Source organism: Stegodyphus dumicola, chromosome X1 (assembly GCF_044657685.1).
Source record: "Stegodyphus dumicola isolate Sdum_Otavi_A_Nest chromosome X1, ASM4465768v1".
In the NCBI taxonomy this organism is placed as follows: domain Eukaryota; kingdom Metazoa; phylum Arthropoda; class Arachnida; order Araneae; family Eresidae; genus Stegodyphus; species Stegodyphus dumicola.
Genome location: NC_140780.1, coordinates 256,710,465 through 256,723,005, shown reverse-complemented (window position 1 = coordinate 256,723,005; position 12,541 = coordinate 256,710,465). Strand labels below are relative to the sequence as shown.

General features: G+C 34.3%; 1 protein-coding gene across 3 annotated transcripts in view; it reads right to left on the bottom strand.

Annotated features, from left to right (window-relative positions):
- Positions 1–12,541, bottom strand: part of rdgC (retinal degeneration C) — a 288,353-nt gene that overhangs the window by 95,180 nt on the left and 180,632 nt on the right. For all 3 annotated transcript variants that reach the window (XM_085807574.1, XM_085807576.1, XM_085807575.1), the window contains one exon: positions 1,676–1,712. In XM_085807574.1, coding sequence (XP_085663700.1) covers positions 1,676–1,712 — 37 coding nt within the window. The remainder of the gene's footprint in view (positions 1–1,675; positions 1,713–12,541) is intronic.

Sequence of the window (12,541 nt, the reverse complement as noted above, 5' to 3'; positions counted from 1 at the left end):
AAAATGATGTAAATATGCAGCATTTGTCACTAACTATGGAAAAATACCACTTTTCTGTGAAAATATGGTGCATTTTGATATAAAAAAAGGTATTCGTGGTATAAAAATTGTGTCCTATAATTCAAGACATATGCTGCTCATGCCAATTTCTTAGAAGGTATCAATAATTTAGAACCTGACATCAGTTTGAAAAATATTAGTATGGTTTGGTTTGGTTGAATACGGCAAAGCACACGAGAGATGCTTTCGCGGAAGACTTTCTAAGGGAAAGTAGCTCGTATACACGTTACACATGGAAAAAACCACGAAAACGCCAGTAACCCGCCCGTTCGGCTGCAATTTGAACCCTGGACCAAAGTACCAGTGTTCAGCCACTATACGTTTGGTCGCTAATAGACAGCATTAGCATGTATAAATTAATGTAAATGAATGATAAGCCTTTGAGGATGATAAAAATTGAGATCATTCTCAGAAATACATCAACATACATAGGGAAGAAATCAATTGAAAAAAATCTCATAATTCTTTTAAAGCATTTATTTTTATATTTTAAAGCATTTGTTTGATCTGATTCAAAATTTACGAAATTATCAATGTAACGAAATGGTTTCAGTTCTGTGGTAAAATCATCTTAGAAAGTTGCTGTTTTCGTTTGAAAAAATGGTGGAATCAGCATTTAGTAATACTCTATATTAGAAACTTTTCCCATCTCCCTCTATTATTAAAAGAAACGTCATCAGCATCTCGACAATTGCAGAACTTAGAACAGACGAAATTATGCACATCTTTATGCAATCTTTCCGTAACTTTTTCTAGAGTCAGAATACATAACATTGTATTGAAATACAAGTATGTATAGCGTTAAGTAAACTTAAAACTAGGGAAAACAGTAACATTAAACATTAAAGTAAAAATTAAGAAAAACGAATGAATAGAGATAATTAGATACCAATTAAATACAGGAAATATTATTAAATGTTTAAAAGAAGTTAATCTCAAATTCAAAGATTAAAAAAATAATTATACTCAAACTAAATGTTCAAAATATCATTAAAGGTAACGAAAATATACGAAATATTACTAAATGCAAAAGGTTAAGAAAATTAACTGTATTCAAAAGGCAATTTGCCGGATTCAAAATAAACTTCTTTCTGCAGATAGGCGACTAAAAATTTCCCATATCATAGGAAAAATTGCATTAATTCGCGCATAAAGTGAGAAATGTTCATTTCATTAAATAATGCTAACTGATTATAACGCATCGAATCCACTCTAGCCTGCCAGCAGTCGAACGGGTCGCTCGACCTGGCTAAGTTCCACACTAAACGACTGTATGGGCGTTTTCGTCTTTTCCCTCATGCGGTTTTTCTTAGAAAGTCTTCCAGGAAGGCATCCTTTCCCTTAAGACAGCTGGCACTAGAGTCTTTTGCTTATAATTAAATAATCCAACTAATTCTTTCTGAGTTTTTGGTTTCTCCAATAATGTATATAAATAGATACCTATGCACATGGTTGCTTGAAAAGGCGCTTAATGCGCGTCTCTTTCCAAAGAAGCAATTTTAGTAAGTTGCAAAATATAATTGCCGATATATGAAAATATGTAGAACATAACTGACTTTTAATTATGAACTGAAAGCATTTATTAAGTAAAAATGAAATAAAAAAAAGAACTTACTTTGTACTTTACCATCACTTCTTTTAAAAATCCATACCTGCAAATACATAGAATATTTTTAAAAAAAGTGGTGCGAGAACAAAAAGAGTATTTCAAGAAACTCAGAAAGAAAATGTACGAAAAATTCAGTATTCTGAGCAGAGAAAGCACTAACGATTTGCAGAGCAGGAGGGGAAAAAAACCCTCATTAAAAAGCAAGAAACGGCAAAGAACCTCTTAATCAACATTTCTTTTTCAACACACAAATATCCTAACATGAAAAACGATTCTGTAAACGCACCTTATTTTTTCATTGAACACATATCAATAGTGAGTGTGGGGTGGAAGACAGTCCGGGAAATGCTTTAGTATGCAATCCTCGTCTGTAAAGTAACGAAACACGCAACACCGAATACATAATGTTCGAATCCGCCTTTCGTTGCCCAGAATTACGGTTTATAATTTTTATGTTTTGAATTACCTTTGCCAGAAAGTAAAACGAATAAAACACTTAATGGGAACGTCATTTGCATGACCAACAAGTGTTAAGCTCTAAAATCACGAGACACTCGAGGGACTTCGGACATTGTCCTGTACTGTAGTCGTATTTAACTTAACGTGGCTTTTAGAAATGTCGCCTTTTTATTTATTTATTCCAAGCACACGTAAATTATCGGAAAACATTCAGGTTATTTAGACTTAACGTAGCGACGTAAGCTATCAAAATAAATGGATAAGGCTAAATCCGTAAATTGGGGGTAATACCCAGGGATAATTCACAAATCTCATTTTTATAACAAAAACTTCAGATTTTGTCAGGAAATAATCAAAATACATCAGATAATTATTGTTTGCAAACCTTACTGTAATTCTTAAACCACGATTTTACAACTTGTAAGTTATCCTGCACGACAATTAAAATTTATTTAATCACGTGTTTCATATGACTGAGATTTTACAGCAAAAATAATAAATCGGAAGTCTACCTGCTACAGGAAGTTCTTTATTTGATTATATCAATCACCTCATTAAGAGTGACTCATAAGAGAGAAAAACAAAGGTGCGATTAAAACTGACCAATTCAATTTTCAGACCTAGTGCTAATTCTATACAGATTTTAAGTAAAATACTTCTTTGAATACGTAATAAGTACCATAATGAAAAAATGAAGTTAAATTCTTTACATGATTTTAAAATATTCACTGTTGTATTTGCAAATATATTTAAGATTACCGGAGTGAGAAATATGATAAAGCATCTATGCTTTCATCGGGATTCGAAACATAGATCTTCCAATGTTAGTTTTGCTAACCAGTTACACATCCAGAACACGCATGTGAGGATGCTATAAGTTCTTGCATTGTAATAAAATAATTTTTCATCGTTTTAACTTATTTCGGATTGTATGCATGATTTGCAGAAAAAATACAGCATTTCTCAACCGGCGCTATCTGTGTTCTGCAATATATAGTGATGAATAATCACACGCTATATAAGAGTATTTTAAGACATTTGTGGGTTTAATATAAAATTCGCAATTTTATTATGCACGTATGGCCTGTTCTTGGTAAAATTTTGCGTAATTATAAAGTCCTATTAAATTATTTACCAGTATGATGATTCGACGAAGTATATTTAGCAATGCCATCATGGCACTAGTGTGAAACCGCCTTTAATGATCAATGTAATAACAGTTCTAGAAGATGAATTCAGGTATCACTGAGAAATTTGAATACAAAGGCACATTGCTCGAGTATGCGAATTAAACCTTCACAGTACTTCATAACTGGGCAATGCGCGCGACACCTGGATTACAAGCACACTTCCTCGTTCACCTTTCTAATTTCGTACATTTTGCTTACCATTTAGGAATATCTGGTTATACATGAGATTAAAGAAATTATGTGTTACGATTATTTTTGTTTACAGGAATTTTTTGTTTTTACTGTCTCTTTTTCTATCTGATATATTTCCTTTCACTGCCTTTATTTCTTTTAGTTTTAAATTTTATTTATCAAGTTCATATGGAATTTTCTTTTCCCTTATTGCGTACCTCCGTAACAAAATTGATAGTACGTCCGGCTACCATTCGGAGTAAAAATACTTAGTTCCTTGCCCAGATTATGAAATACATTCCGTTTTCCTTATGAATTTTACAAAAGACAGAGACACATATAAACATATATATATATAATAACTAAATATGTGGGTGACTTATGACATGAATATTATTTCAAGGGGTCTCGAAGGATAAAAATGCGGAGCAGTGTTTTACTATAAAGGAGGAAAATATATATTTTTTATTACTCTCTCCGCCAATAGATACTATATAACTGAAATGGAGGGATGCCCCACAGAGGCTTTTTTAAGGGAAGCTAGCTCACAGAGGCTTTTTAAGGGAAGCATGTATATCTACGTTACACATGGGGAAAAACACGAAAACGCCCATGCAACCAGAGAGATTCTCAGCATCGAAGAATTAAAACAACGAATCACGGCAGAAACAAGTACTGTGACTAGGCAAATGCTTAATAAGGTCGGGAGGGAAATCTAGAACAGACTTGATATTCTCCAAGCAACTAATGATGCTCATGTTGAAGTGTATTAATATAAAATTCAAATCAGTCTTTTTCCCCTAGCCCTTACTTATTATTTAAATTACTTATTATTTATTACTTATTATTTAAAACAAATCTTCATCCGATGAATAAATTATGGACAAACTGTATTTACGACAGAACTCAAACAATGGTACTGAGTTCAAATTCGCGTGAAAAAGTCAGTTAGGGAATTTTTTGATCGCACAAGGTTATATATTCCGCATTACGTACAATTAATTTACATAATGCTGTGAATACAGGCAACTCCCAAATGCTATGGGCGGCCGGGCGGTAAAGTCGCTGAACACTAGTAGTTTGGTCCAGTGTACGGGCTGCATGGGCGTTTTTCCTTTTTTTCTCCATGTGTAACATGTATATGAGCAAGTATTCCTTAAAAAGACTTACAGGAAGGCATCCTTTCTTTTAGGAAGATAGCCTTCGAGAACTTTGCCTTGATTAAATAAACCAAACCAAACCCAGCTGTAGCTCCATCTGCTGGCAGTTTTCTTCCTCCTTTTTTTTTGTATTTTCCGTAAACAATTTTGTCATACGCTAATAGTTCACAACAGTAATTGTTTCACCCTTTCGAAATAAACAAAGCTAATTTTCTTTTAAGACCGTCCCGATACTCAGCTCTTAAATTACAAAGAAACTAAAGTTATTCAAAAAATAAAGCTAAGTAGCAAATCATTAGAATTATTGTATCGTAATGGACATTGAATGTTAGAAATTTGAACACTGAAGCGTGGTTCTACTTCTAACCCTATCGGTAACAAAATGCCTCTATTCAGAAAGAAAAATAGTGAGAAGGCGATATGTATCGTAGTTTTAGTTCAGAATGTAGAGGAAATATTAAGGCATTCAATAAGTACTCGAAAACCAAAATGCAAATTACTGCTCTGGAATAAAGAACTTCGAGATTTCGAAAGGCCTTATAGATAATATAATTTTAAAATACTCCGAATAAGTTGGTTATTTGGAAAGACATATTTAAATCATCTAACATGGTAAAAACTAATTCTATAAGAAATAGTTCCTTATGACCTTTCAAACGTAACTTACTATCATGCTAAGATGTCAACTCGAGTCCTACAGGCAAACTTCTTTTACGTTATATTCATACTGGCAGCGCGTTTTATCCTACATCGCCCTGTCTTCATAAAAGCACACTAAAGATCTTTAGAGCCAGAGAAACGAAATTTTTACTGTTATGCAAGAGATGCAAGAGGGGATTTGCTCTAACAATTGCTTCTTTCCTTTACATTTGTTCTATACTGCAGTAAAGGTAAAAATAAGTAATTCATTTTGACAAAGAATTCAACAGCTATTTGCTTCAAGAGGATATTTACGTATGACTTCTTTAAAGGAACCTGGCATGTATCTACATGTGAGATGGATCAAGATCAATTCAGGTAAATATTTAACCAAAGGACACGAAACAAAACCTTCGTGGAGGTTTTCTAGAAAAATCTGCTACGTATTTACATTATATGCAGGGAAACCACAAAATTTCTCATACACCCATATCGTCAGGTCAAGAATCTAACTCCTGTTAAAACTGCCAGCATTCAGCGATTCTAAATATTTAACTACTTGTTGTGAAAGAGAAATAAAACTACATACAGGTATTGCAGGCCACCCGTTTCACCCTAACTACCTGCATCCGCTTGTCTTATTTACTTTGCCGTCGATAAGCTATAAATTGATTTGGTTTATTTATGACAAAGTATTCGAGAGTTATCTACCTATCAGAAGGGATGTCTTCGTGGAGGACTTTCTAACGGTAAGCTACAGGTGAAGATTTCTTGCGTATTAATTTAAAGTACTCTTAAACTGGAATTAAATGTGAAGGAGATATCTATTTACCATAAATCTTCTGTCTTTTTAAGAAGGAGATGAAAAATTTAGGTTTCTAGAAGATGAGCGGGAGAAAACATCTTGAAGATCTTGAATGACACGTTCGGCAGTATTCACCTCTTCATTGTTTAGTTGTGCATTCTGCAATAACTTTGATGTAATAATTTCTGAAGACACGTTCTGGGGTGTTATTGTTTCGTTTAATACTGGGAACTAGAGTACATGCTGCAACTACTTCACATTTCTTAATAACTCTTGCCTTGTCAGTTTTACATTGGCAACTCTCACCGGGATAACGGTTCTCGATTAGGTCGACGAATGCTGAGGCTACTGCTACACCTTTCGGGCTGTTACAGTTCTCTGGATATTCCAATACACCAAAGTGGAAATCTCTGTTCTCGGCTATGGATCCATGAAGTAGAAATTCTTTTCTTGCTGGTACTATGGTAGCGTTTTGAGCTATGATTTGATGGCCAGATTTAACTTTTTCGTCAATAATTGCGAATAGGGTTATGTCCTCACTGGCAGAATGCAGTTCGTTATTTTTAAAGTCCAAGGAAAAATTCTATTTCCTTAGTCCAATCCGAGGATGAAAGGATCTGTAATTTCTACTACACATGCCGTGTGATGGTAGGCGGCACTTCTGAACGTGATATTAACGTTTAATGTTCCCTCGATGTTGATCTTCTCCGCGGACACAGTCTGGGGGGTAACGCAGGGCGGCGTCCAGATAAGTGTACCTTCCAGTTGTTGAGCCAAATCTTTTCGGATGATGGTAACGTTGGCTCCTGCATCTACCGTCAAATTGCAGGGAATTCCATTGATATGTCCCATGATGAAGAGTCCATTACTGCCGCCACCCATTCCAGAAATCTGAAGTGCTTTCAAATGGGGCTTCTCATTATCTGGCAATCTGCGTCCCCCGAGATAGCCACTACTTAGTTTCCTTGCTTCTTGATGGGAGCGGTCTTATTTTCCGTACCCTGGGGTGTTCTCCAGTTCCGTCGTGTGTGACCTTCAGCACCACAGCTCCAACACTTTAAAGTCTGTTTCTCGTCACTAATATTTCGTCTCAAGGCATTCAGTTGTCTGGTTAAATCGTCTAGACGAGCAGTGACTTGATCCACTGGCTCCTGGACTTGAGCAGATCTGATTGCGTGGTGGTCTCTACGAGTTGCTTGCTGGGCTACTTCGAATTTCATGGCGTACACTAGAGCGAGTTTCAAATTTTTGGCATACATCATTCGTAGAGCTTTCTGTATTTCAGGATCCAGTCAATACAGTATTGCAAGGACAGTCGCTACGAATTTCTTTAAAATATCAACTTCTTTGGCAACTGCAGAAACACTGTCATGAATTTGTTGTTCGATTTGTTGTTGGACGGCAGAGACTCTTCCTTCTATTTGTTCTTTGACTGAAGAAACTCTTTCTTCTACTTGTTCTTTTACAGAAGAAACTCTTTCTTGAACGTGTCGCCCCCCATATTCACTAGCCCATATTCATCCTCAAGTCACTTCAAAATTTCCTGGAACAACCAGGTTTTATTTATTTGAAGACTGTTAAACAGCACGTCGATAACGAATTAGCCTAATTACTTTTTTTAAAAAAAAGCGATTATACAGCTGCCTGAGAATTGGCAAAAAGTCATTCTTATGATTTGTACTGCTTCATTTGTATTTATGATAAAAAGAACTGCAGAACGTTTCGGATGACCCAATATAGTTACATGCTGTAAAAGATATACTGTACATGTGTACTACTCTTTGAATATTTACAAGCAATTGCCATAATACTTGCATTATTAAGATGTTTAAAACAGATTAAAAAAAGCTCATCTTATAAGGTATTTCTCCCGTTTTCCAAGCGTCCTTCGTGGTGTAGTGGTTCTGCACGCTGGCCCGGTATTCCAGAGGTCCGTGGTTCGATTCCCGGCGAAGGCGTTGTTAATTTTTCATCTCTCCGGCCTCCAAAAAATATCCTAATGACTCTACAATCTATGGATTTAATTGTAGTAAATAAATTTCTCAACTATGAAGTATCTTCATCTGATAAATCATTTCAACAGATTAAAGAAATTTAAAATTGCAGAACAGTAATTCATTTAACTTATAATCTAGAGCTACATGACTCAAGGTTTATAATTTATCTTTTTTCAAAACTATTAATTGTCAACTTACTTACTTAAGTGATGCGTTTTCTCGCAAAATAAATTTATGATTCCTTGGTATACTAGAAAAATTATCAAATGTTTCTTAATCATTTACACGAAGGTTCCTAGGAATGGGTAGTAAAGAAACTCCATTTAATCGAGATTCATTTTTCGAGTGATATATTTCTTAAATAGCATTTTATCTCTCTAAAGCTAGAAAACATTTTTCCGTGGCTGTAGAAAGCGGCAAAGTAATTAATACTTTTAAAAGAATGCAAATATTCAATACATAAATCTTGTAACACGCTAGAATGGCAACTATAAAAGTTTGAAGATATTCTGTTCACTAATACAGTTTTATCCTCGAATGAATATTCACTCTGAAACACTACATTATAATACATTTATTGTTATAAAAAGTGACATATGAGATCATTTATTTTTTAAAAACACGTTCGAGATGATGGTTTTGATTTGGTTTTATTTAATTATGGCAAAGCACGCAAGGGCTATCTGTCTAAGCGGACCTTCACTTAAACGGCGATTGGAGGAGAAAGAGGCGAGACCCAGTCGGCCGAAACAAGTTGATGACGAGATATCGATGAACGCATGTCAATTCAGGCAGCACTTTAGAGCCATTAGGTTATTTGCGAGCAGAAACCTCGAAAAATGAACTTTTATCTTTGCAAGGAATTGAGAGCTTGCAAATGTTAGTTGGGTGTACTGACCATTACATAACAAGGACACATGGGAAAAATACCTTTAATTTTTCAACTACATTTTAACCCATCTACATAAACACCTCTTCAGCTATTTTACAAACTACTCCACAATAATAATAACAAACAGTATACTGCAATGGAAATTTCAGCTGTAGTGTTAAAACTGTAGCGATTACACGTTATTTAATTACCGAATAGATTTCGGAAATGAGTCTTTTGCTATTTTATAATGACATACGGACTTTTGTGTATGTCATTATAAAATTTCGAGAGGCGAAAAGTATTCTGGGTATAAAATATGTTACTCATGATCTAATTTAACGTAAGAGTCATTAATTTGTAAGACTATTGATGAAAGTTTCAAATACAATCTAAAATAACTCTTTTTGAACTTTGCCTTAATTTTATTTTGTATGTAACTTTGTCACTGATTTTCAGTAGTTATTGTTGTACTATATATTATTTCACTCAAGTTCAGAGTGTAAATTCGCAGCGTCATTTATCCCTCTATAATGTTATTTACATCTAGATATGCGTTTTTTCAGTGCCTGTCAATCAGTTTGTTAGCAATTTGTATAAACACTGTGAATATTTATATGCTTTGAGAGCTAGTTCGTTTTTATTTTACGGTTCAAAGCCGTTTCTTGCGAATTCTTTACAAACCTTCATCTTTTACTGGGATATGCAGTTTTTATAGGAGCGGCCAATGTTCTTATCTCTCCAGTAATCAAGTTATGAGAAAAAATTTAAATAAGAAAACGTAGAACATCAAATAAGTTAACGGTACTGAACATTATTTCTTGCACTTTTTCCAGTAATCATCGGCAAGTAAGTTCTACATTTCCTTACTTAAAATTAGAATTCTTCAAAACTTTTTTTGAAATTTGAAGACATTTATGTTTCAATAATAACAGTATTATAATAATTAAATTATATGGTGAGCAGTATCTCTTATTGGAGATATCCACTCACATAAACATCTTAAAATCTAAAATGAAAATGACGATAAGGAAATATGAATTTAATCATGTTCTTCCAACGTTACAAATAAAGTATGTTCATTAAATTGTTGCTCTTCACGCCGTCTAGAATTTTGATTAAAATTTTCAGGATTATTTAACATACAACGATACTGTTGTGTTGTATGTGAAGCATGAAGAATGCGCATAAGTAGTTAGATATACAAATTTATATGCTAGTAAAACAATTACGCTTTAAATTTGCCTGCCATAAACATTGATTTGATCATTGTCAACATTCTAACTATTAAAACTTCATTAGTGTTTATTAAAAACAAGGTGCTAATGACCTACGCAAAATTTATTCGAAAGAGCATTAAAAATGTATATATTCGTTTAAAGATGACTAATTTACCCGTATTTCCGCTTTTTTAATTAACGCTTTTCAAATGCCTTATCCCCATTTGCATATTTAACTCGCGAGACATGATACTGAATTGCCTGATAAGGCTGTAAATGTCTGTAAATAGAATTGTACTATAAATTGCACCGCTGGTTTAAACAACGAAATACAGTCACGACACATTACGTAAATTCTCGCTAATTATACAAGTAGAAATTCGCCTTTTTCTTTTTGCATAAATAGTTACTCTCCTCTCAACTTGTAAGCACAGACATAATATTCTGAAAATCGGGTGCACGGACGCTTCATTCTAAAATTATAGTCACTGCCTCGTCCCGTTTTTAAACGGTTGAAAGTTTGCGTGCTTAGATTACGCTTATGATAGAAAAAGAAGGCCTTGGAAGCACCAAAAAAAGGTTCTCGAATGCTAATGAAGAAAGTGCTTAATTGCAGTCGAATACTGTGTTGGTGTCTGGGGAATAGAAATGTGATGACGCCTAGCGTTGAACAGGTAGACGTCGCAAATTAATACTACTGATTTATATAGTAGCATAAAATAAGCAGGCACGTATAAAATGCCTTATGTATTTTTAATAAGTTCGTGCAAAATTCACCAAGGCTAACCTAAACAAAGCATAAGAAGCTGCTGCTCGTTTACACAGCAAATAATATTACATTATATACTTATATATCCCCAAATACTAGAATTTATTTTGGCACACGGTGAAGCAATTTTTATACACACTGGGAATATTTGCGTGTTACAAACTTTCATATGTATTAGCGAAAGATATTATTTTATGAAATACGTTAAAATCTTTAATTTCTTCTGCAACTGCAAAACGTTAATTCCAGATTTTAACATAGATATGCGTTTTTTCAGTGCCTGTCAATCAGTTTGTTAGCAATTTGTATAAACACTGTGAATATTTATATGCTACAAACTTTCAGCCATGTTAGATAAAGATATTGTTTTATCAATGCGTGAAAATCTTTAATTTCTTCTGCAACTGCAAAATGTTAATTTCAGATTTTGGCCTAGCTATGCGTTTTTTCAGCGCATGTCAAAACTGTAAAAACACTCTTCATACCCAGAAAATTTTGTGATGTATTTCCGTTCAAAATTAAGTGAAAAAGTTACATTATGTAAAAGATGTAGATGATATGGGTATAAACAATTTATCTTAAATGTAAACAAAAAGTAATAACGAATATGTTAAGATGTAAAATGAATGTTCAGTACATCTCCAAGTAGGAAAAATGCATACGTTTGTAGTTTTTCCGAGTGGTTCTGTTTCATGCAATTAGATACGTTGACTGTAGGAGACTGTATAGGTTTCTGCATATAAACAGATAAATATGAGCCATTTCAAAGAAATCCTTCATAAAGGCAATTATGCTATTTGCAAGCAGTTCTAGGAATTTGCTATAATTCGATCATATCTAATCCATCTGCAGAGTGATAGATTATAGTGAAGATATTGCAGTTTTTAATATCTGCATTAATCTTGAACCCGGAAAGATTTCTCGGAAATATTGGGTCATATAAAATGTCTCCGCGCTTTTTTGGTACATTTTTGAACAAAAATTTTCTTTATTGAAAATTAGTCTTAATCAAGTACATATTGACGATTATTAGTTATGATCTTTTGCCGTTTTTCGAGTAGCCTTCATAATTCCATCGTTATAGAACTTCTGTGATTTATCGTTGAAAAACTTGGGCGAGTGATTTTCAGCGGCGCTTTGGTCTTCCAATTTTTTACCATCAAGAGAGTTTTGCGGTGACCGAAGAAAATGGTAGTCAGACGGTGCAAGGTTCGGGCTATATGGTGAATGCGTCAAAACTTCCCAATCAAGTTCCGTCAATTTGTTCCGAGTCATCAAAGATGTGTGTGACCGCGCATTATCATGATGGAACACAACTCCCTCTCTTTGGTCAATTCTGGTCTCTCTTTCTGTATTGCTTCGTTCAAACGGTCGAGTCGTGCACAGTACGGGGCCGAATTGATGACTTCCCCAGGTTGCACCAGGTTGCAATTTATGTGGCACCCAAACATTGAGTTTCTTTTTGTAATCTGCTCTTTTCAAATGATTCCAAACTGACATTTGGTTGATGTTTAGTACCTCTGCTATTTCCTGACAGCTTGCTTGCTGGTCTTGCTCCGCCAGTAGCAAAATTTCATCGGCTTTGTCAGTG